General features: G+C 47.1%; 2 protein-coding genes and 1 pseudogene across 2 annotated transcripts; all 3 read left to right on the forward strand.

Annotated features, from left to right (window-relative positions):
* Positions 1 to 612: 612 nt before the first annotated feature.
* Positions 613 to 2,504, forward strand: LOC133923424 (uncharacterized). The gene has a single exon (XM_062368731.1). The coding sequence runs from the start codon at positions 1,612 to 1,614 to the stop codon at positions 2,461 to 2,463; it is 852 nt and encodes a 283-aa protein (XP_062224715.1). The 5' UTR covers positions 613 to 1,611; the 3' UTR covers positions 2,464 to 2,504.
* A 15,429-nt stretch (positions 2,505 to 17,933) lies between these two features.
* LOC133925373 (uncharacterized) lies at positions 17,934 to 18,653 on the forward strand. The gene has a single exon (XM_062371321.1). It carries the CDS (start codon positions 17,934 to 17,936, stop codon positions 18,651 to 18,653), a length of 720 nt encoding a protein of 239 aa, XP_062227305.1.
* Positions 18,654 to 20,345: 1,692 nt separating this feature from the next.
* LOC133925374 (uncharacterized) lies at positions 20,346 to 22,449 on the forward strand (annotated as a pseudogene).
* Positions 22,450 to 26,505: the final 4,056 nt, after the last annotated feature.

The following is a 26,505-nucleotide window of genomic DNA, read 5'->3' on the forward strand; positions in this document are numbered from 1 at the left end:
GGAGGCCAGCCACGTCGCCGGTCGAGTCAAGCATGGCACCGTGCTCCTTCCCGAGATGCTGGGCGTCGCCCTTATCTTCTCCCCCTTGCTCTCTTTGCTCTTCTCTCTCTCTCGGCCGGCTATTCTCCAGAGCAGAGTGCCACAACACGGCTACCACCCAAATCTGCCGTGCCCGAGCACGAATCCGTTGAGCTCGAGCCGCAAGAAGCGAGAGAGAACCCAGGGAGCATCACCGACCACCTCTCACGCGAATTCCCCCTTTCCTCGGCCGGAATCACCGTGCGGGCGTCGTCTTCCTCTGCCCTGACCAATCATGCGGTGAGCCTCTCGTCGCTCACCTCTTCCTTTTGCTTGCGTCCGTTTTCTTTGGGCCCGACGCCGGTGTGGCTCTCCGCGAGAGTCGAGCGCCGCCGCCCATGGCTGCACGCCGCTGCTGTTCACGGTGGACTACGTCCACAGACTCATAGACCAAAGTAGGTAGTTGGGTCACTGGCTCATGATGCACCAGGTGCTCCGCAGGAGGAGATAAGATTGGGCTGATTGAGCTGACTGGCAGGTAGGCCCTTCTTAGGTGGCGATTCCGTGGCCGGCAGGTGGGGTCCGTAGGAGCAACTGGAGTCCCACGCAGAACGGCGGCGGCGGCCGTTGGGGATTTTCCCCTCCCGAGCTAAGGCATGGCGGCGGCTCGCCGGAGTACATCCAATCGGTGACTCCGGTGCGGAATCGGGCTTGGGTTCGCTTCTGAGGTCACCTACAGACAACGGCGGACTCGGCGAGGGGGTCCTCGTCCAAGGGTTTGCGGCGAGTGGCGGATCGACTCTCGCCGGAGTTGGCGGTAGCGGCGGCGCTCGGTGAAATGTCAGTGAAAGGCAACTGCGCACCAAAATTCCTACGCAAGAATGACTCACGAGGGTTAGGCAACTTGGGAAACCCGTACTCGATATGGTTCTCGCGACGGTGCGGCATCTGGACCGTCGCCGGACTTTGACACGGTGGCAGTGCACGGTGAGGACTGGGTTGCGGAGCACAAGGCTCGGCATGATCAACCTCAGGAGGACCATCTTGACGCACTGAAGATAACGGAAAGGTACTCGTCGTGAGCCGGGCAGCGGTGGTGGCTGGCGACATGGATGCGCGGCGGCGGATACAGAGCTGCGGTGAAAGGCTAGCTTGGAGGCTTTACAGCTTAAACCAACTAGCACATGGCGCTAGGGGCTCATGGCGACTCTCATCAACAACAGCCGCACGTCCACGAGGGCGTCACGGTGGCTGGCAACGAGCTCGCCCAAGGCGGCACAAGAACGGAGCAGAACGGCCACCTCTTACGCGGAGCAGACAGACACGCGCGTGCGCTACCTGCCCAACACTTAACCTACGCGAAGGAGGATGAAGGGAAGCCCTTCAGGCTCACCGCGTCACCGACCAAACGAACAGAACCAGCCAACGCGCGGGGAGCCGAGTCGACTCGGATTAGGGAAGTGGAACGGATTCGACTCCGACTCGTCATCCACCCGACCGGCGGGCGGGGCCTATATATGCAATTGGGGGTCTCGATCTCCCATCTGCTGCATACGTACATCCATTAGTTGATTAGTTCTCGTTCGAGCAGCGATGGCGGCTGGTGGAGGAGCAGCAAACCTTGAGCCGGTGCGCTACCACATGTCGGACGACGAGGAGGACAAAGCCTTCAACGCAGGCGGCGACAAGCCAGGCCGGCGGCCACAGACTCCGAGGCCCTACGATGACATCGGCTCTCCTGTTTATTCGTTGCTGGAGCCGGACGAGCACATGCTGTTGCCGCCTCCGTCGGTAGCAGTGCCACCGCCGGCCTCGCTGCAGTCTCCGTGGTCGATGTCTTGTCTCGCCACTGAGGCCGAGGCAAAGGTCTATGACGGCGCCGCTCAGGCCCTTTTCAAGGCTCGCTGGAAGAGTATTAAAGAGGAGCAGGAAGCTAATCCGTCGGACGAGCCATGGTCACCGAACTCCGGGCTACCACTGTCCTACTACGAAGACTCGCCTGACCCTGTCGGAGCACAGCGCCAGGGAACATCCTTCGCGGAAGACGCGCTGTACCACTACAACGCCGACCCGGACAACAAGGTCAAATATGAGCTCGTCGAGGCCGGCCTCAACAACTGCATACTCACCGAGAGAGGCTCGATGTACGGCCACGTCAACTTCGTTGCCAGGCCGCGCACCGAGCATGGTGGCGTCGAGAGCTTGCCGGAGCGGTTCTTCTTCGCCGAGGTGCATGATCAGGTAGGGAGAGACAAGTGCATCCCAACCTGCCTCCGCTCCCTGGACTCGGAGGACGAGCGGATCGGTGGCGTCGGCGACGACCCAATCGCCGAACGCTCGCCGTGGAATGTCAGTATCGACTACTGTATCTCGTGCAACCATGACCTCAAACACCCAAAGGACGGAACTTGTTACAGAGCCGGGCACTTCCATACGTTGCCCTAGTGCTCATTTCTTTTTTTTCTTTCATGCTAGTTGCAAGCAAGTCCCAGAAAATATTTCATGTGTGTCGATATGGTTCGTCTTCATTAGTCTGAATGTCTACTGAAGAAAACAAAGCTATCATAAAATATGTACGCACGCTGGTTGCATTCTCCAAAGAAACGAATGCTGGATTTCTTCCCTAAGTTAAATGGATCCAATGCAGAGTTAACAGTATAGTTATCGCTAAGCTTGGTTGAACATGGAAATTTCTTGAGGCACATCGATAAGACTGTCGCTGAAAATGGAAGGAGAACTTTGTTGACTCGGTCTCCAGTCCCGTTCGTTTTTTCTTTGATTTTTTTCTTTGATCTCATTATCCATCATGGTCCGTACGTGAAAGTAGCTACGTTCGGTTAGTGTCCTAATTACTCAAAAACGAATAGGCATTCCGTGCCACCGCGGGTTTGCTTGAACGAGTAAGCGACCTGGAGTCAGCGATGAAGTTGATCATGTTGGAGCAGAGCACCAAGTGAAGTTCTTCATGCACTATGCAGTGCACCGCTACAACACCAGCCCGAATAACAAGGTCCTGAACGAGCTAGTCAAGGCAAACTACATCCTTACCACTAGAGCCGCATACGGACACATCCGGGTTGCTCTCCTGATCTACGTCTAACACCGTCCATATCTCACCTCATCCTCACAATTCATACTCCCAACATTATTTTTATTGCGAACAATTGTTCAGCCATATAGCTCGCGAACGATGGGCGATCACCGCTCGACTTCTACCGAGGACATATGCATTGCTAAGCATCTCGGATAACTTTTAAACTAGACATCAACAATGTTAGCCCGGGTTACAAGGATAAGGTTCATCAACAATTTAAGGTAGGAGTAATGTATCGACATAGGCTACCCACAAAATCCGACATTGACTTGCTAACATGCAAACATACATAAAGCGATAATTATCAACTTACACATCACACAATCCAAAAAAATGAGGTAGAATATGCTTAGATGCTTGCCTTTGTGCTCCGCTGCAACTCTAAGATCAACACAAACCCTTCGCACAAAAACCAGTCGCTCTCCTGCTTGTTGATCACTAAAAGGAAATGCATCGCAATAAGAATGATGAAATGCTACAAATTAATTTATATGATGCCCGATTATAAAAACATTTGCAAAAAGAATGCTTAAACGATTTGGGTTAGAAGAGGTGTAAACCTTGGATAAGACAACCTAAGGTTACTGTGATATGGGTGGCTGGCAGCCAGATTGTGGGAGGCGGTGGTCAGACCATAGGAAACGAGTAAAGAAGGATTTGGTACTGAGTAGGTCTGGCGGTCAAAACGGACTCATGGCAGCCAGATCGTGGCAGACGGTCAGACCGGCTCTAGTGCCGGTCTGACTCCTGATTGTGGAGCTCGACTGATTTTTTGAACCGACTTTGAGAAACCAAGTTGAGATGCACCTTGTTTTATGCTTTGTGATGAGTTATTGACAATGTGTGGCTTTGGTTGAGTGTTTGTTTGATTGCAAATACATAGGTATGTTCTACAATGATTGATCTCGTCTAACCAAAGTTGCAAAGTATTGGAATATGCTCGAATAGGAAACTTACACTCACTGGACAATCTGGTGTGAAGGAGTTTTGAACTCACCGGATAGTCTGGTGTATTACAGAGTGTGCACCAGACCAATTTCAGTAGAGAAGAACACAGTGTCAAAATTTGAATGGTGTGCCGGATAGTCCGGTGTTGTCAAGGGTGCACACTGGACTACTATTTCCAGAGAGGCTGAAATGTGTGCCTGGAGCAGATGAACTCACCAGATGCTCCGGTGAATAGAATATGATCACTATAGGCTAGCACCGGACTGATTTTTCCAGAGAAGAGTAAAAATGCGAAGTCTGGTGGACTTGAACTCACCGGATGATCCGATGTCGTGAGGAGTGAGCATCGGACTAATGTTTCCAGAGGGGTTGTAAACTGGGTTTCCAGTGGAGATGAGCCCACCGGATAGTCCGGCGGTGAACATGAGTGATCACCAGAGCATATTTTCCAGAGAGGGATTTTTCTCGGTGCAAAATGGAGTTATGCTCACCGGATGCTCCGGTGTTCAGAGGGTTGAGCACACTTGAACATCCGGTGCTCACATTTTGGGTCACATCTGATCTTTTCATTTGGGATTTGATTTGGACTAACATGTGATGATATTACTTGGCTTTAGAGATGCATGTTTGCTTGTCTATTGATGTGCAGGTGTTGGATCCAACTTGGCGATCGACGGCGGGTGATCAGGACCAAGCAGGGTGTATGGTGCCGTACAATCAAGAAGGTCGGGCGGAGTCAAGGGTGATAGTAGCTGCACACGTGAAGATCAAACAAGGCATGGGATGAAGATTGATGAAGACAGCGTGTTGACAAAGTCACGCGAAGGGGATGCAAGTGCAAGTGATAAGGAGGCCCGAGGGATCGGGAGCAGGAGAGACTTACCGGTGGTGAAGAACCACGTGGCGCTCCTCCTTGTTAGTCGGATCTGGGTCCCTTACATAGAAGACTTGCAAAACATCATTCACAAGTATGAATGGTTCTTCCCTGTATCCAACGAGTTTTTGGTCCACTGTAGTCATACCGTACTTGTCGATCTTCACACCCCCTGTGAGTTTGACCCATTGGCACAGAAAAAGAGGAACTTTTAACACTCCATAGTCGAGCTCCCAGATCTCCTCTATGAATCCGTAGTAGGTCTCCCTATTTCCATTGCAGTCATAGGCATCTATATGAACATCGCTATTTTGGTTGGAGCTCTTATTATCCTGAGCTCTTTGTATAAAATGTATAGCCATTTATGTCATATCCTTGGAATATGAAATTTTAGTTGACAGTCCATGAGCCAACACATTTAACTGAGCACACTCTATTTGCTTATCCATCACCTATCTATGTAACCAAGCACCAAAATGATCTTGGTTCTCTCGCGCGATCCAAACATCAGACTTCCCTGGGTTTCTGGTGCGTAGCATCTTCTGGTGTTCTTCGACATACGGGTCCACTACAACTGATTGTTGCAAAACTACAAAATGTGATTGCGTGAATGAAATGGGGTCGTTAGTATGGAATGAGTTTGCACCTATTGTCTCTTTCCCCTGTAGCCTCCCCTCATGGCGAGATAAAGGCACACCAATCGATTTGAGATTCATGTAGTCGATGCAGAAATTAATGACCTTCTCGGTTCCCCAGCCCTCGGCCATGCAACCTTCCGGCCAATTTCAGTTACGAACATATTTCTAAAGAACTCTCATGAACCTCTTGAAAGAGTACATCTGACGCAGAAATACGGGGCCAAGAATCTGTATCTCTTTCACAATGTAAACATTGAGATGCACCATGATATCAAAAAATAATGGAGGGAACAATGCCTCAAGCTGGGACAGAGTCTCGACCACGTCTTCTTGCAGCTTATCTAGCCTGGTTAGATAGATGGCCTTCTGTGATATCGCATTGAAGAATGAACACAGCTTTATGATTGCGTTTCGGACCTTCGGCAGCAGAATACCTCTAATTGCAATTGGAAATATTTGTGTCGTCATCACATGATAATCATGAGACTTCATACCAGTTAATTTCAAGTATTTCATGTTTACTAGTCTCTTTATGTTGGCGGAGTAACCGGATGGAACTTTGATTCCATGCAAGCACTTGCACATTGAAATTTTCTCCACCTTGCTCATATTGTAGCTAGCGGGACCAAGATATTTGTCACATTCTTCCATCTCTTCGGGATGTAGATCATGTCTGAGTTTCAAACATTTTAGGTCCTTCCATGCTTAGAGTGTATCCTTTGTTTTGCTAGGTATGTCTAGTAACGTACCAATCAAGCTATCACACACGTTTTTCTCAATGTGCATGACGTCGATTGCGTGTCGAACCACCAAATCCGGCCAATATGCTAAGTCAAATAGGTGCTCTAAGATTAGATTTCAGAACTGGTGTACTCCCGCGTCCCTTTCCAATGATATCCCTAAGTCCCTTTACCATCTCATATACCTGTCTCCCAGTGCGATGCTTAGGAGGTGATCGAGTCTCAACTTTTCCATCAAAAGCTCTCCTGTTGCTATGGTACGGGTGATCCTTGCGAAGAAATTTACGATGACCTAGGTACACCATTTTTCGGTTGTTCTTCAGCCACAAGCTCTCTGTTTCATCCAAGCAATACACGCATGCATAGTAGCCTTTGATAGTCTGGCCTGATAGGTTGGCAAGGGCTGGCCAATTTTGGATTGTTACAAACAGCATTGCACGTAGGGTGAAGTTCTCTCATTCGTATGCATCCCATATCTGCACACCATCGTTCCACAGTATTACAAGATCTTCCATTAATAGTTTTAGGTAGACATCGATATCGTTGCCAGGTTGCCTCGGCCCTGGTATCAGCACCGGCATCATAATGTACTTCCACTTCATACACAACAAAGGAGGAATGTTGTAGATACATAGAGTCACAGGCCAAGTGTTATGACTACTGCTCATGTTGCCGAATGGATTCATCCCATCCGTACTCAACCCAAATCTTATATTCCTCACATCTTCTGTAAAGGGCTTCTTTTATTTCCTATCGATGTTTCTCCACTGCGTAGAATTAGTGGGGTGTCTCAACGTTCCATTATCCTTGCGCTCATCGTCATGCCATCGCATCAGTTTGGCATGCCTTTTGTTCGCGAATAAATTCTGCAAACAGGGGACTATAGGAAAATACCATATCGCCTTCACAGGACACCTTTTCTTCTTTCCTTCACCATCGATATCATCACCGTCATGCTTGTACCGTGCTGCACCACAGATGAGACACACTTGCAAGTCTGCATTCTCTCCGCAATACAACATGCAATCGTTTGGACATGCATGTATTTTCTGTACTTCTAACCCCAATGGGCACAGAACCTGCTTGGCCTGATACGTGTTTTCTGGTAGCACATTTTCCTTTGGAAATAATTTCTTCAAGAACATTTTCCCGTTGCTTGCCTTCAATTGTAGTAGTGAAAGCATGGTACGCAACTTTGTGTGCTCCTTCTTGCAACCCGGGAACAACGGTGTTTTAAAGTCCTCTACCATACACTAGAACTTTTGAAACTCTCTTTCATTGGTGAAGCTTCCCTCCCCAATGCGTAACATCTGCTCTAGATCATCGACGTCGGCGTCACATCATTGGCCAACGTATCTCTGCAGATGGCATATCGGTGCACATGTCTTCGTCTTCTCTTCCAATGTATTACCCTTCCTGTACGATCTCAGCTTCACCGTGCTCGGAACAATTGGTATAGCTAGGCATAAAACCCCTTGGCATCAAGTGGAAATGTATCTGCTGGGTGCTGGAGAACTGCTTCTTGTTCTTGACGCATGAACAACACATGTATTGAGACTGTGTATTTGACTTGTGCGCACGGCTGCTACCAGGAAACCCTCCATGCCGTTCTTGTACTTTACACTCAAACTGCTCGCATCGTACATCCATCTTCTGTCCATCTACAAGTATACCATTATTGTAAATCCAAATTCAAAATATCTAGAAGATTATGCGATCACCAACAAATAAATTACCTTGCCATCTTCTACCGGTAATTGGCCCGGGTTGGAGGAGCCTCCTTCGGTATGCTTTCACGTCCAGTTCCGATGAGTATTTGTTGGTGTCATTCCTAGAAATTTTCTTTATTATTCAACCCTTATCTAGGACTCATTAAGGAAAATTGAAAAATAAATACGCTCATAACTAAAATTTCTATATTGGAGGTTGCTAATTAAATGAAATATAAAAATACATACCTAAATATCATGGCTAATTTTTCTTATTCATTAAAAATCAAAAATAAATATGCTCGTACCTAAAGTTTCTATATTGTAGACTTCTAAATTTATTCATATGGCTCATTAGGATCAAATTTGAAGATTTGCCTAGGTCTCTATAGGGATAAGATCAACGTAGGTTTTTTAGGTAACATTTTGAGTTAAAATGCTAAATATAGGATTAACCTTGTGGATTTCAACTTACTTGAGCTTAAGAGGCTCCTGCTAGAAGCTTGCTTGTTGTTGGGGAAAAATCCAGAGTTCACTTGCCCTAAAAAATGAAGAAAAGGCAAATTAGCAAGAGGAAAGAAGGGATTTTGTTTGGATAGCTAGAGAGAGCTTATATAGACCTCCTTCTTGACCAAAATTGAGCTTGAGTGGTGGGGGAATCAATGTGGGAGAAGGGATGAAATGGTTGTTGCCATAGAAGAGTTTGTGAGGGAGCGAGTTCTGAAATGGCTCTGTTAGCTCGAGGTAGAAGAAGGTGAGGAAGAGGAGGATATCACTGTCAGCTCATATAATCCGCCGGCAATGATGTAGAGATATCAGTACCGATCAGTTGATTAAGTCGGCAGTGATGAGGGTGGGTGCATCACTACCAGCTAATAAGCTACAATGGCTGATTCTTCCCGTGTGACTAATGAACCAGCAGTGATGCCCTATCACTGCCGACCCATGAGGAACCGGCAACGATGGGCCGGCATATAAGCCCAGTTCTGTAGTAATGACCAAGTCCACAACATAGTTGCTGACCCGGTCAGCCACCTATCAATGACTCATATTTTTCTGAATTTTTGAAAATAATTATGAATCCGAAAATAGCTATTAAAGCTGGAAATAAAGATTAAATCTAAATAATACTTTTTCCCAGGAAATATGCTTACCTTTTTTGGAATTAATTTTGTGGCAAACTTCAAAGCACATTTCTTCTCCATTCTAACTCCTATTTCGATGATTCTTTCGCCAAAATTCATCTAAATTCAAGATCTATCCAACCACATCAGTTTTCATAATTTTTAAACTCATTTAAATTTAAATTATTAAATATGAGTTGTTTTTACCGTAGTTTACTTATTCAGTGTTGATTTGCGTATTTTAGAAGAACGAGCATTCGAGGAGGAACTAGAGGACTTAGATTACGAGGAAATAGTAGAATAAGACTTTGAAATACAATCCAAGATTTATAAACACAACCCATTAGATCCAAATTTTAAATATTATAATCTTGCATGCTTATTTATATTAATTTAAATGGTTTAATAGTTACGACCAAAATTGAATATGCCATAACTTACTAAAGATTTACCTGTTCTCCGTTGAAACACTAGAATGCCCCCAACATCAACTATATTGATTTTGCTCGGATGATTACTTGATTACTAGCATGCTTAGGGCACGCTTAACCTCCGTTTGTGAAGAATCATATTAACTACTCATAATAATCATGCTTTGGTGGTGCGAGTGGGGTAATAATGGTGGTGTTAATGAAACCCTAAAGCTTGATTTGATAGCGGTGAGTAATGTACCCCACATGGGTGGGATTGCCTTAGGAGCAAGGTTCGCCTGTGTGGTGTGCTTGCTGGAAGACACTTACATCAGACGTATAAACACCGGTTTGTTATGACATCCTACATAGTATCAACCATAGAAAAACATGTCCTATATGTGGCAAAACTTGACCCAACCCCTCTATCTTAGCTCGGTACCCACTCGTAGGCTAGTAGTGGCCACGGGAGCCAGGAGAAGACTCGGGCATTCTGTGAAATGTCCCATGATCCAGGTAGTAGACTCTAAGTGAGCCATAGTTACATGAGTCCCTAGTTTATTGTCATGTGGGTGGATATTGTAGCGATATTGGGAGTGTGAGGTGTCTCATTACGCTTTCTCCACCAATTGGTAAGATTGGAATATGTGCATATCTTGTGGGTAAAGTGTGCAATATCTACAGAGTGTAAATGTCACATCCCAAAATAAAATTGCATATCATTATGCTTGTCATGAGAATCATGAGTATTTATGAATTATTTTCATGCTTTGTTTGAATTCAAATTGAATCAAAAAGAGAAAATCACATGGAATGATAAAAACCTAGGAAATTGAAGCTATACAAGGGAACTCATAAAATTGCCAAATAACCTTGGTCAAGAAATAATTTTATAAATTAAAAAATCAATTGAGATGAAAATTAGTGAATTTTCCCAATTTTTGGGAATTTATTTAACGGCTTAAAAAAATTCTAGAATGTTTGATAGTAAGCTTTTTTTGGAGAATTTTAATTTCAATTATACACAGGCTTTTAGAGTGCAACCTTTCCAAATGGATTCTTCACAAATTATATTGTTCCCCAAAAAATTTTGAGGATTTTTGGGACACCCTAAGTCTTCTTTTTAAACAGAGAGAGAGAGAGAGACAATAATGGAGCTCTTTGTTCATTGTTCACGTGTGACCCACTTGTCATCCCCTCCTCTCCCTCCTGTTACAGTGCGCAGAAGAAGGGCACCACGCGGCTGCTGGCGGCTGAGCACCGACCACACCGGCAAATCGGGTCATTGTGCTCCCGAACCCCTTATCCTCTCTCTTCCTCCTGCCCTCTCTCCCCCTTTCACTCCACTCCTCCCTCACTGAGCACACCGCACACCGAGAGAGTAGAGCACTATGCTCACACAACTACCACCTAAATCCTGCACTACTGAGCCAGAATCGACCCCAGCCAAGCCCCGGGGAGAGAGGGGAAGGTCTCCAAGGTCATCCCTATCAATTGTCGTGCGATTCCTATCGAATCCCAACCAAATCGAGCATTCACGACGTATTCCTCCCCTACTCCAGCAAGATCCCCACCGCTCGCCGATGAACCACGACACCACATATCCTTCTTGTGAGAGAATATCACATGAATGTGTATTATATTGAGAGTTGCAAATATTACATTATATAGGCATATAAGAAAGCACAAGAGAACCGGAGGGGCACAAGAGCTGAACGGCCATCAAGACGTTGCTGGAGTGCCATGCAGGTAACGAGCCATCAAGGCCATGCAGGTTACGGGCCATGCATGCCATGCATGCATGCGTAGGATTCATTATTTGACATGCCCCACAGTTAGAGCATTGCTGGAGCGGACATTCATACTGGATCTGAACTCAGTGAATACCGACATCAAAAGCCCCTTGGTGAAGATATCGGCGTACTGGGACTAGTAGGGATGTGAAGAATACGAACGTCACCGAGGGTGACATGCTCTTGAACCAAGTGTATATCAATCTCTACGTGTTTGGTGTGTTGATGTTGCTCCGGGTTTGTGGAGAGGTAGACTGCACCAATGTTATCACAACATACAAGAGTCACGTGACGAAGTGGACTGTGAAGTTCCTGAAATAATTGGTGCAACCAACAGGCCTCTGCAATGGCCTTGGCCATAGCCCGATACTCCGCCTCCGCACTGGAGCAGGACACTATGTTCTGACACTTGGAGGGCCAGGAAATAACATTCTCACCCAGAAATACTACATAGCTAGAAGTGGACTTGCGAGTATCTGAGTAACCTGCCCAATCAGCATCAAAGTAAACAACCAGCTCCGTCGAACGTGACCAGTGGAGAAACAAGCCATGATCTAAAGTGCCATGGATGTACCGGAGGATGCACTTCAGTGCAGTATAATGAGGTTCCCGGAGATCATGCATGCAAAGATAGACCTGCTGAATCGCGTAAGCTAGCCGAGTGAATGTGAGGTACTGAAGAGCTTCAGCCAGACAACGGTAGTGGGTAGGATCGCTCACAGGAGGACCAACAAATGATAGCTTTAAGTGAGTGTCCACTGATGTACTGCAGGGCTTGCAATCTGTCATACCCGCACGGTCCAAAATGTCCAACATATATTGGCGCTAAGAGATAAACATACCGCCATTGCGTCATTCCACTAAGATGCCAAGAAAATGATGAAGGCCTAGATCCTTCATAGAAAACTCTTGCTGAAGCGCAAAAATAATTCGGCGAAGAAGAGCATCCAAGGAGGCAGTCAGCACAATGTCGTCCACATAAAGCTTCAAATACCACGATGGTAAATAAATAGGGAAGTGTCTAACTTTGCCTCAACAAACCACGGAGATGAAATGTGAGAGGGGAAACGGTTGTACCATGCACGAGGCGCCTATTTGAGGCCATAGAGGGACTTGTTTAGACGATAGACATAGTCCGAATGCGAGGAATCCATGAAGCCAGTGGGCTGAGAGTAGTATACTGTCTCAATCAAGGTACCATGGAAGAATGCGTTCTTTACATCCAACTAAAGAACAGGCCAATCCCGAGAAAAGGCCAAAGATAGAATAGTGCGGACGGTGGCAGGCTTAGAAGAGGGCTGAAGGTCTCATAAAAATCAATACTAGGCCACTGCGTAAAGCCAAGAAGAACCCATCGTGCTTTGTATCAGTCAAGGAAACCATCAGACTTGAACTTGTGATGAAAAATCCACTTGCCGATAACGATGTTGCCATGAGCCAGTCGTGGCACAAGAACCCAAGTTTTGTTGGCCAACAAAGCTACGTACTCTTCCAACATGGCATGGTGCCACTGCGGATCAGCTAAGGCAGATCGATATGTATTGGGAATCGGAGACAGGGCACTCATACTCAAGTTGAGGCGCTGAACTAGCTGGCAGAAACCGTGTTTGTCTCACATCACCATTGAGCGCTCGTTGGTGACGGTCGCAACCAGCTGGCGAAATCTATATTTGTCTCCTCAACTAGACGCGCAGAGGGTGACATCATTGGCTGCAAGGCTGAGGCCATGGACGATGCACTCGGAGGCACGCCAAACCCAGGGGGAGGGTCGCAGGTGAGCACCGAGTCTGGTGTGCGCACAAGGGGTTCAGGTAGCGGTGCGGTGCTGACCAATCCATCCATGGGGCTAGGAGTTAGCATGCAACCAGGGGTGGCCGGACCACTAGAGAGACCTGCAGTGTGAGATGACCATGACAGACCAAAGGGCATCGGCACAGTCGTGTCAGGAGACAAAAAAAAATCAAAAACACCATGAGGTAGCTGGCTGTGCAATTCGGTGAAAGGGAACGAGTTTTCATCGAATGTCACATGTCAGGATATGATAACCCAATTAGACGAGAGATTGAGACACTGGAAAGCTTTATGATCGGAGGAATAGCCAAGAAACACACATATGGTGGAACGTGGAGATAACTTGTTTGGCACAGTGGCGGACAAGTTGGTAGTATGTGGGTGGCACATTGTAAAGCATGAAGTGCAGAATTGAAAAGGAGAGGGTTTTTGTTGGGAGGTGATTGAGAAGGTATGTGGCGGCATGAAGGGTCTCAACCCAGTAGGAAGGCAAAAGGCTTGCTTGGAAAAAGAGAGAACACACTATGTTGTTGATGGAATGAATAATGCGTCCGGCTTTGCCATTCTGTTGTGAAGCGTAGGGGCAAGACATGCAAAGAGTGACATCATTGGTGAGAAAGAAGGTGCGGGCAGTGGAGTTGTAATACTCGCGACCATGGTCATACTGGACACACTCTTGATCTTGCAGCCAAACTGAGTAGCCACAAAGGAGGAAAAAATTAAAGATAGTGAAGAAAGTGTTAAATTTAAGACATAAAGGAAACATCCAAATAAAATGAGAGCAATCATCAAGAATGACTAGGTAGTATTTGTAACCGGAGACACTGACAATGGGAGAGGTCAAAAAATCACAATGTACTAAGTCAAAATTATTGAGAGCTCTAGAGTTTTATGTGGCAAATGAAGGCGTACATGACGGCCAAGATGACAAGCATGATATAGAGTATTGCTAGCACCCTTATCACATAAAATAGCAGAAGAACTAACAAGCCTAGAAAGAGCATCACCACTGGGGTGACCAAGACGACGATGCTAAAGTGAAGCGGGGGCACCGGCGAGGATGGCATAAGATGAAGTGGTGGGTGCCGACACATGAAGAGGGTAAAGGGGACCAGAGTTATTGCACCTAGCGATCACATTCCTAGAACGAAGATCCTTCACAAAAAGACATACAGGGTTAAACTCAACGGAACAATTATTGTCAATGGTGAACTGACAAACAGAAATGAGATTCTTAATAATGTTAGGAGTGACAAGAACATTATTGAGATGAAAAGGACCCAGAAGGACTATGGAACCAGTGGAGGTGACAGGTAGTAGGGACCCATCACCGACAATGATGGAGGATGGAGTAAAGGAGTGAGGACAAGACAGGGAGATGTTACCGGCGTTGGAAGTCATGTGGGAGGTCACCCTGGAGTCCATGAGCGAATCAGTAGACTATGGTAGTGTGAGCGTCATAATACTTAAGGCATTGGCCAGGGAGTGTTGATCCCAACTCGGGGAAGGAGCGGCGGCCACATGAGGATACGGCCCCTACGATGGGTAGACATATTGTGGTGCCTGGGGCATCAGGAACTGCTGCATTGATGAGATGTGCGCAGCTGCGAGTGCGTGCTGCTGTGCACCAGCGCTCTGTGTGTGCTGTTGCTGTTGCAATGCACTAGGGAGGTGCGACTGCTACGAAGCACCACTGAGGACACCAGGTTGGGAGCTTGGACCAGCCCACCCCTGGCTAAGAATTGTCCCTATCTAGGGATTGTAGAATGAAGGCCACCCATGGCTAAGATTTGCAGAGGGGTTTCCACTGTTCTTGGTGCCTCCATTGCGACGACGGTGGTGAGAGGAGCTTCTGGTTTGCTGACCGCCACCATGGGGTGTGGCAGCTGGGTGCCCACCCGAGGACCCACCAGGCGAGGTGCCGCCGCTGCCACTATCACACCCGGAGGAGCCACAGTTGCCCGGGAACCCGGGGGCGCAGCGGCGAGGAGGGTCATAGAGGGCGGTGATGGGCGCAACGCAATAGTGAGGTCCTCGAGGAGGATATCGGTGCGAACTTCAAGGAAGGAGGGGAATAGCCATTGCCACTTGAGGAGGGCTACCATGTACTGAAATTTCTCATTGAGGCCGCACAGAACAGCAAGAACAAGTGTACGATCAGGGACGAGCTCCCCATGATCGCCAAGGGCATCAATCATACTTTTCAGGTGGCGGCAGTAGTCGGAGACGTTAAGATCACCCTATACAAATGCACGGAACTCAATATCGAGGTAGAGAGCCCGTGTTTCCCAATTGATAATGAACTATTGCTAAAGTCCGAGCCATACGGTGCATGCGGTGGTGTCGTGTGCCATCATGATCTTGACGAGCTCAGGCATGATGGTGCCGTAGATCCACTCAAGAATGACGCAGTCCATCAGAACCAAATTGGGAGAGTTGCAGCGAACGGCATCGGAGAGGACATGGTCGGAGAGGGAATACTTCCCGAGGGTGATGAGAAAGCGGCCACGCCACTTGTTGTACTTGTGGGAGACGAGGTCTAGAACCATGGGAACAAGCGCTCGGATGTTCGGAACCGCGATAGCTTGCGCATGCAGATTGGTAAGTGTGGCAACCTCATGGAGTAGAAGAGCCTGGTCAAGGTCATCCTCGCGTTCGTGGGCGGCGGCGGTGGCCTCATGTTCACAGGTGGTGGTGGCATCATGGTCTCTGGTGGCGGTAGCCTCGCACTTGCATTGGGCAGTGGTGACCTCAGCCTTGGCACGTTGGCAAGTGGTGGCATCGTCAATGATTACGGCGGTAGGTAGCGTGTGTTAGGGTAGGCGAAAGCGTGTGGTCACAAGGAACGAACACACCTCTAAAACCATGTGAGAGAATATCACACGAATGTGTATTATATTGATTTAAGTTGCAAGTGTTACATTATATAGGCATATAAGAAAGCACAAGAGAACCGGAGCGGCATAGGAGCCGAATGGCCATCAAGACGTTGCTGGAGCGCCATGCAGGTAAACCCATTGATGAACTCATTTATAGCTACTTTGTGACTACCGATGACGGTGATGGGCAAGAGTAGTATCGTACTACTCGGGCTAACTCCGGTGGTGCCTTATGGCAATAGTGTCTCTGGCCTCTTATTGTTTTAGTTATTTTCCACTGTGCATGGATGTTAACTCGTTAGATGATAAACTTGTTGTATTTTGCTTTCTGTAGCTTATGTTAATGCCTATTTGAGAGCTAGGACTTTTATGTTAGCTCTCAACCTTTGATTTTCAGCATGTAGTACTTCAATTCATGGACTTGTAATATCATCTAAAGACTTGTAATGTAATTTAATCACGTGCTCTTTATTATGTCTTGAGATGATAAGCTTGTTGTAAAGGTGTGTGTAGTGATCTTGGGCATGTAAACACATACCAAAACTACCGGAATTGTATTTGTTTTAATCAAGTAGCAGCTGCGATGGACATCTTTAGATGTGGGTTAGCACGTGGTACGTCGAATGATCAGGAGATTGTCACCTTCAAGGTGGAGATGAAATCTCAGTTCCAGATGAGTGATCTGGGCAAGCTCAGGTATTACCTTAGCATTGAAGTCTGTCAGAGTGCTGAGGGGATCACACTAAGTCAAGAAGCATTTGCACGCATGGTACTTAAGAAGGCAGGAGTGGCCGAGTGCAATAGGTGTGTTATGCCCATGGAACCTCTTCTCAAGCTCAAGCAGGAGGGTGGTACATCTCTAGTGAATGCAACGGAGTACCACAGCTTAGTGGGAAGCCTCGGGTACCTCGTTAACACAAGGCCAGACATCGCTTTCACTATTGGATACTTGAGTAGGTTCATGGAGGCACCTCGGGCAGAGCATCTCTTCGCGGTGAAACATGTACTGTGTTATATAGCATGAACAAGTAGCTATGGGTGCCTGTATGGAAGAAAAGAGTAGGTGGAGTCGACTCTACTTGGGTCCAGTGATAGTGACGTAGGTGGAGATTGTTAGCACTAATCTTGACTTACATATTTTTTAAGGTCTTGCATATATGTTAGATGTGTTAGTCACATTAGTTGTTGGACGTTTTGCATGAGCATGTGCCTGGAAATGTGATGAGTTCACATTAAGGCCGGGAAGTAGTGTTGTGTGTTGTAGCACAGTGCAGCTATTTGTTGGGTTAATCACGTTGCACATATGTTGTGCACGTTAGGCTCACAGGTACTGGGTCGTAGCTATGTTAGTTAGAGTTGTGATCTAGTTTTCTTTAGAACATTTGCATTTAGTTGCATGTGGCCCAAGTCACGCTCGTTCATGGCGAGGCCGACGGGTTGTGCATGAGTGCATCGTGTGGACATGCTGAGCCAGTTGTGGCTAGTGCGGTTGATTCCATAGGAGTTTAGTTAGCTAATCATGCATGCAATCGAGTCGGTTGATTCCATAGGAGTTTAGTTAGCTAATCATGCATGCAATCGAGTATAAACAGTGTCGCGTGAGTCACCAGAGGCACATGCCACGTGTGCTTGCGTCCTGGACGCATAAGTCGCTAGAGGTAGCTCCAACATTTGGTATCAGAGCGAAGGATAGGATGGCGAGGGAAGCAAGGATTTTGTCTCCGTAGTCCGGCAAGTGACGCCTATTGCAAGGTGGTTCGTCCGCCTTGCAGTTGGTGAAGAGGGAGAGCACGGTGATGATGTCGTACCCGCAGCTCACCCGCACGAACTAAACGGTTTGGGCAATGAAGATGCGTGTCGCTCTTTAGGCCCAAGACGTGTGGGAAGCTGTGGAGTCAGGTGCCACAAGGATCGGATGGCATTGTACACCATCTACCAGTCCATGCCAGAGCAAGTGATGTGTTCCCTCACTAGGAAAGATACGGCAAAGGCGGCGTGGGAGGTGATCAAGACCCTCAAGAAGGAGTTCGAGGGCTTGAAGATGGAGGAAGGGGAGACCATGGATGAATTTGCCGGGCGGGTGACATCGGTCATCACCAGCATCTGCATGTTGGGCGACACCACGGGGGGAGAAATTGATGTTGTTCGCAGGTTTCTCCGTGTTGCCTCAGCCCGCTACATGCAACTCATCATCTCCATCGAGCAATGCATGGACTTGAAGAGCCTCACCATTGACGACCTCGTCAGGCGGTACAAGGCCTACAATGAGCGCGTCCGAATCAGTTTTAGCGATCCAAAGGAGAACGAACATTTGTTGCTCACATGCACGCAGTGGGAGACTCTCACCAAAGAGAAGAAGAGCGGAGGGTCAGGCAGCGGCGCAAAGAAGGACTGTGATCGTGGTAGTGGCTGTGGCAAGGCTGATGGCGGCCATAGTGACGGCCGTGATGATGATGACAACAAGACCAGCGTCTACTCCGACTTCAACGAGCACAAGTCCAAGGGAAAGAAAGGTAAATGCTACAACTATAGAGTTTGTGGGCATTTTGCCAAGGAGTGCCGCAAGCCAAGGACGGAAGAAGCGCTCCTCATGACGGCCGATGACGAGTCGTGTCTCCATGTGATGAAGCATTGAGAAGGCAAGTCAAGATTAGGGGGGAATTTGTTAGCACTAATCTTGACTTACATATTTTTTTAAGGTCTTGCATATATGTTAGATGTGTTAGTCACATTAGTTGTTGGACGTTTTGCATGAGCATGTGCCTGGAAATGTGATGAGTTCACGTTGAGGTCGGGAAGTAGTGTTGTAAAGCGCGGTGCAGCTATTTGTTGGGTTAATCACGTTGCACATATGTTGTCCACGTTAGGCTCATATGCGTTGGGTCGTAGCTATGTTAGTTAGAGCTGTGATCCAGTTTTGTTTAGAACGTTTGCATTTAGTTCCATGTGGCCCGAGAAATGCTCGTTCATGGCGAGGCCGCTGGGGTGTGCATGAGTGCATCGTGCGAAACGTGCTGAGCCAGTCGTGGCTGGTGCGGCCGATTCCATAGGAGTTTAGTTAGCTAATCATGCATGTAATCGAGTATAAATAAGAGGAGAAAAACAAAAAAGCCGTGGTCTTGTGTGCAGCACAAATCTCTTGTTCATGTATTTGCGAACATTGCCAAGTTCCTGGTGTGTCCAGTCATCGCGTGAGTTGTGTTCCAGGTGATAGTCGCCGCAAGTATCTCTACTCGAGTTAGTATCTGCTCGAGTTCGACTCCTTCCATCCAGTGTCAGTGAGTTGTCGGAGGCACAGGCCGCGTGTGTTTGTGTCCTGGTCGCGTAAGTCGCTGGAGGCAGCTCCAACAGAGATGTCGATGGTAGGAATAGTACCATGGGGAGCCTCTTCTTCCTCGGCTCATGTCTGGTAAGCTGGACATCTCAAAAACAAAGAGTTGTTGCACTGTCATCCTGTGAAGCAGAGTATATCGCAGAAACGACATTAGCATGTCAAGGAATTTGGCTGTCTTATTTTCTAGCTGAGATCAGAGACACAATGCTTGAGAAAGTCAAGCTGAAGATGGACAACAAATCTACCATTGCCTTGAGCAAGAACCATGTACTTCATGATCGGAGCAAACACATAGACATGTGCTCCACTTCATCAGGGATTGCTGGGAGCAAGGCAAGGTCAAAATTGAGTTTGTTCGCACATAAGAACAGTTAGTTGACATCCTGACAAAGCCGCTAGGCCGACTGAAGTTTCAGGAATTTTGGGGGAAGGTCGGCGTGGTGGACGTTTAGCGCATCAAGGCTTAGGGGGTTGTTTGATGGAGATAACCTTGACCGCAAGGTTGTCGCTGTTCAGTTGAGCTCCCGCAGAGCGTGGAGCACGTCGTGTGCGTGGGGGCATGACCTGGGACGTTCTCAGTTCATGTCGGGTGATGGCTCCGGTTTGTTCGAGTCATGGAGTGGATTTAGGAGCTAGCTAACTGTTTGTTTACTTGCATAAATAACACAGAGAAAAACATAAAAGGTTGCAGCTTCATCGAAGCGCAAAACCATCAGCTCAGCTAAGTATCGCTCTCTAAATTTCGCAGTTTCGTCAGAGAAGTGAGCGCAGTAGTGATTCGTAGATGAGGCCGACATGCCCTACACTCTCCCGACCCCTCCGGCGACGACCGCGTAGCAGCCTCCCCTTCGCGCTCCTTCGTGGCATTGTCTCCCACCTCCTCATCAAGGACGTCGTGTGCACCGCCACTGGTGCCCGGTTTGGCGCTGCACGTCGCTCACCTTCTCTAATGTCCACCACCTCCCGGGCATCCTCGAGGGTCTCCACCAGACCATGAGCACGGAGACGCCGACCCTCGCCGCCACAATCTCCAGCATCCTCGATGCGCACCCGGGCCCCTTCCGCGTCACCCATCTCGTCTGTGGTTACATGGACATGCACCAGGCGCGGCTCTCGCTGGGTCCAGCTCCTCTCCGCCAGGGGCGTCGAGGAGCTCATCCTCGTCAACCGCCCGAGGCCGCTTGAAGTACCCCTTATACCTCGGCGTCTTGGGGTTCCCAGACATGTCCGCCCTCTCGTGCGGCGCGAGCACTGTGTTCCCGCACCTCCACGAGCTCGTCCTCTCCTGCGTTGTCATGCAGAGCCACGACATGGACTTCTTCCTCGTCGGGAGCCCCATCCTGGATAAACTGGGCATACTGGGAAGCAGGAAGAAGGGGATGCGCCTCTGCCTCATGGACCAGCGGCTTTGGTGCGTGCAGATTAGCATGTTTGTTATGGAGAGCATTGTTGTGATTGACACCCCAAGACTCGAGCGGCTCTTCCTCTGGGATCCATGACGCACGACTCTAATTTAGATTTTTGCCACTCTATCGAATGGGCTTCGTAATTTTGCCACTCTAAAGATTGGATTCGCAGAATTGCCACTCAAAACATTCCCTCTTTGATTTTCTTGCTATTATGCAGTTTTAAAACAATGTTAGGTGTTATTATACGTATCATGAATTGATATAGTGGCAAGAAAATCAAAGAAACAATGTTTTGAGTGGCAATTCTATGAAGCCAATCTTTAGTGTCAAATCTGTGAAGCCCACCCTCCAGAGTGGTAAAAATCCAAATTTCTCGCATGAAGGCTCTTGCATCAGGTTCAAGATTGGCCATGCCTCCAAACTGCGCCTACTTGGATACTTGGAGCCTAGAATTCACATGTTGGAGATCCACAACACCGTCATCAATCCTCTTATCAATGTATTCCCACCTGTTTGATCATTCTATCCATTTAATTTGAGTTCGACAGCATGTGTTAAACAACGACCAATGCCAATGTATGATATTTCTTCTATTGCTTGTGCATTGCCTGCATTCTAGTCCAGGATAAGCACGAACCCAAGCACCATGACCCCTAGGGTGAAGATCCTGGGATTACACATGTGTTCCAGAGTCGGCAATGATGCCAAGATGTTGTCCACCTTCCTCATATCAGTGTTACCGGGACACCCATGCCAAAAAAAATTCGGCATGCACACGTCGACTCACGTCCGACACAGATCGGACGTGTCCAGCTACGTCGAAGGAGAGGAGGAGGCGGCGGTGGCTGGGGAGGGGAGGCGGAGGCAGCGGGTGGGGAGGAGGACAGGAGGCGGCTTTGGTGGGGAGGACGCGGGGGCGGTTGGTGGAGTGGTGGGGAGGAGGCGGCTAGTGGGGAGGAGGTGGGTTGGATGGGATAGTGTTAGAGAAAGAAACGTGGGCTTGATGGGCTAGGGTTACATTGGTTTTGTGGACTGGTTTGATGGGTTGGACAGTCTGGTAGCCTTATTTTCTTTTCTTCTTTTATTTCTATCCTATCTTTTCTCTATTTTCTTTCATTTTTAAAATTAGAAATTATATATATTAGACGAATCCTCAAATCCTCTTTTCTAGAGTTTGCCGAATCTGACATCCGCACTCGAGTCAGAGACCGATACCCGCACCCATGTCCCGGTAACACTGCCTCATATGTTTTCCCAATGTCGAGACGCTGCATATTGTGGTATTAACTAATTCGCATCATCACACACTAGCATGATATATCCATACTGCTGGTGCTACTGCATGATCACTGATTTGTTCCATTTGCAGTCTGGAAAAATTGATCAAGTCACTGGCAAGATCAACCTCAAGTTCTGGCGGGAGGCTGGTCCCATCCAAAGCATCTAGTCCTGCATCAAGGCTATGAATTCCGTGAATTCCGAGGGGAGCAAAGTGAGGTTTCCTTCCTCAAGTTTTTCTTCCAGAGTGCACAGGTTCTGAAGAACGCTGTAATTGTGGCGTCCAATAATGGAAGTTTCACATCCATTTCGAAGGCGATTAGTGCAGACTCTAACTATTTGGCTTACTGTATTGGCAGCTCTCTGCAGCACACAGATTTTGTTGCATGCAGATATTGCATCATGAATGATCACGCACAAATCTAGCAAGCAAGTGTTCATCACAGCTTTCTATGGTATCCCGACTCTTTATGAAATGTGTGGTTGATTAACATAGGCATGGATTTTGGTGAATATATGGCTTCAACTGCATAACTAGCTCGAAATAATAGACTAATTGTGAGTGTAATACCAAGCTCGGCATGCTAGACTAATTGTGATTTTAATACCAAGCTCGACATGCTAGATTTATTGTGAGTTTAACATTAAGCCTTATCATCTCCCAAGGTTGAAATAACACTGGGAGTCTTCGCTAAAGTACTAAGAAATCAAGTTAAAATGTGTCTTGATTCTTATGTGATGAGTGATTGACAAGGTTGTTATTTTATTTTGATGATTTGTTGGATTGCATGAACATGGTTATGTACCGCAATTATGATCATGACTACCAAAGTTACAGAGAAAAATAGAGTTGGCGTGTTTGTCTCTGAGTCCAGGAAAATTGCATATGTCAGAAGGTCGGCGCTTGGGAAATTGAACGCTCCAAAAGGTCTAACGCTCGGGAAATATGTCGGAAGGTCCGGCATTTAGAAGGATTTCACGCCAGAACATTTCAACTAAGAGGCAGAATTTGAAGTACACGCCGGATGGTACGGCGATGGAGAGACATGCACGCTAGACTAAATTATTCAGAGAGGATGCAAAATGGTTGTCTAGTGGAGATGCACACACTGGATGGTCCAGCGATGAGATGATGTGCATGCTGGACTAATTTGTCCAGAGAGCTTGCAGACAGCTTGATTGAGGACTTGCACATGCTGAATGATCCGACGCTCAGTTCGGTGACCGCTAGATCATTTGGCATTCACGATTTTTCTGAGATATGCTTTAACTGAGGATTTTGATCATGAACTAATCTATAATGGAGTTGGAGATATGTGTTTGCTCATCTAGTGTTGTGCAAGTGATGGATGTAACTTGGTGGTCAATGATGGGATAATCGGGGCTAAGCGGAGTGCTTGGTGCTGAACGATCGAGGAGGCTGGGCGGAGTTAAGGGTGATCCTAGCTGTGCACGTGGAGGTCAAGCAAAGCGTCTGAAGGAGGACGAAGACAGTGTGTTGACAAAGTCAAGCGAAGGGGATGCTGGTGCAAGTGATAAGGGAACCCGAGGGATCGGGAGCGGGAGAGACATGCTAGCGGTCAAGATCGCAAGATAGAGTGCATGTGTCGACATTAGGATGATTGCTTGAGGCGAAAGCAAGTGGCAGTGAGTCATGCTTTGAGAAGCGTGCAAGGCGGTTTCGCTGTTTGCCTCAAAACAGTGGAAGGATGGAGTGCACATGGAATCATCACGAAGCTTGCATCAAGGCAAAGCTAAGTTGTGAAGGCATCACGGTCGTCCAATAGATATTGGTATTTTGGGAACAAGGAAACTTAGCATCCAAGTAAGCTCCCAAGGTCTATAAATAGAGAGGTAAGGCTGTTGGGAGAGGGTGAGCTAGCCATTTGAGTATGTATGATAGGGTTTAGAGGAAAGGAGAGAGGAGAGCTTAGCATTTGTAATAGGTGAGAGCTTTTTATGAGGAAAATACCTTGTGATATGTCGAAACTATTGTAGGGATCGGTGATGTCCTAAGAGGGGGATGAATTAGGACACTCAAAACTATTTCGGCTCTAAAAACAATACAAGATATATCTATATCAATTTTTATCTAAATATGTTCTAGGTTTATCTAGTGTGTCTACTCTACCGATCAAAATGCTTGAAACCTATCTAAGAAGGTAAATTGCAAGTAAGTAAATGCGGAAACATAAAAAAGGTAGAGAGAGCAAACTCAGCACAAGGATATTTTCCCGTAGTATCGATGGCATGAATGCCACCTCTAATCCATGTTGGAGCTCCACAAAGGATATGCTCCCAGTCGGCACCCGATCATGGCCTTTGAGCCACCAAGTCACAAAGACAAGGCCTCCACCCAAATGAGCCACCAAGGAAAGATCCTACCACTAGCCTCTCTTTCGGTTCCTCACCACCATGATCACTTCGGAGCTTGAGCCACAAAGGCAAGGGTCTCCACATCCCAGCACAATCACCTTGTCACCGCTCCACACCAAATCAGAGGGTCAATAAGCTTTCCGGCGAGTCACCAAGACTCTAAGATGTCAGCATACCAAGAGGTACACTGTTGGAACACTCCTTGATCCACTCTCTAGGCAGCAATCACCTAGCAACTCACTCTCTGGGCCTATAAAAACTAATCACTATCTAATCTTGTGCTTAATCACCTTGGATGATCACTTTAAGCACTTTGGTAGCTTAGATGTCTTCTCAGGTGTATATAAACTTCTCTGGACTCCAGCACTCTCAAATGACTAAGTAGAGGGATATTTATAGCCTCAAACTTGTGCACTAGCCGTTAACCCAACGGCTCTGAAAAGTTGTTAATACCGGATGATCCGGTGAGAATAATAGTACTAACACCGGATCATCTGGTGAATACTTCCTTGGAAACTAGCCGTTGGAACCCCACTCAAGCCTCGGTAAACACCGGATACTCCGGTGTATACTTCATCTTAATCACCGGACTTTCTGGTGAGTATACCTTAGCCATCCGAGCCAACATCTCATCTGTGAAAATTGATCTGGTGTATTCTCCGGTGCACATCACTTCATCACCGGACCATCCGGTGCGTTATCCTTAGCCAGCCAAGCCAATGCAACCCTCTCTGCAAAATATGCTCTGGTGTACACATTTCCAGAGTACCGGACCTTCCGGTGATATCACTGCATTCTCCTATTTGTCAATAATGCTCTGGTGCATTGCTCCGGTGTGTTCAAATCAATCACCAGACTATCCGGTGAGGTCTTCTACCTCTTTTTCATCTTTACACTATTCATTGTCCGGTGTATTGTCCAGTGTTGCCTTGCTTCATCACCGGACTATACAGTGATGATGTGAGTTTGCACGATCTTCCGAAAGGTAATATGATAAGTTGATTGGTGGAGCTTTGACGTTGATGATCCAAAGACTCTGAACAGAACAAATCGAGAACTCTCACAGCCACTACACCACTACTCCGTGGTTATCAATCGTGCCAAGACGTGGTTGACCTCGCCAAAAAGGTTTTTCCTGCAAGCGAATCAAGAACCCAAGCAAGAACAGGTAGACGCAATCTGAATATTGCTAATTACCAATAAAGTACTTGATTTGGGGTTCAACAAAATGATAAACGGTGAAACTATCTAAAACAGAATAATCTAAGCTAAACCTGAGCCTAAACTACGACGGCTACTATGTATATATAGGGGGGATGTGAGGAGGTCCACCTAGGGTTGTGCAGCCATGGAAAGAGGTGTATACAACTTGGACTCTGACTCCGACACGATTACAAGACCCAACTAGGTCCAAAACGGTGGCACAACATCTTATTCCTTCAACTCTGACTACACCATAAGGTATATTTTGTCGAGCTCATATCCATTGAAAAGGGCACATTGTAAGCTTTCCAGAATGTTCAAGATTACCTAAAACAGACTTCGTATGAGAGAGTTATGCCCGTTTTACTAACGTGCTATCTTGGGACTCGACCACGACCACAACCACGACTAGAGCTCAGCATCAAGTCCGAGTAGACTTGGCCTTCAAGGGGTGACATCCGGGTAAGCTTGTGCTGCTTCTCCCACGTTCCTAAGCAATAAAATATCATAAGAATTTAGTAGTAATCCATCTAAGAAAGCATGAACAACAAGGGACAAGTTCACCTGGTGGTCTAATTGTCGTGCACGTGCTCTTGTAATTGGACCTTGTATGATTTGAGGATTATTGGCAGTATTGATCGTATCCGAATGAGCCATGGGCTCATCATCCTCCCCCTCTTGAATTGGAGTTGTCCTCAACTCAAGCTCATCTTCTTCTTCCAAGTATGGTTTGGGCGTGGAGTGTACCGACCTATTGTAACAAAATTCAATATGTGGTAAACACTCTTTCCACATCCGCAAATTCTTCTTTGGAACTGCCCGTAACATGGTCGATAATTTGTGGTTTATAACCTCTGTTTGACCATCAGTTTGAGGATGACACGTAG

This window comes from Phragmites australis, chromosome 7 (genome assembly GCF_958298935.1).
Source record: "Phragmites australis chromosome 7, lpPhrAust1.1, whole genome shotgun sequence".
Classification (NCBI taxonomy): Eukaryota; Viridiplantae; Streptophyta; class Magnoliopsida; order Poales; family Poaceae; genus Phragmites; species Phragmites australis.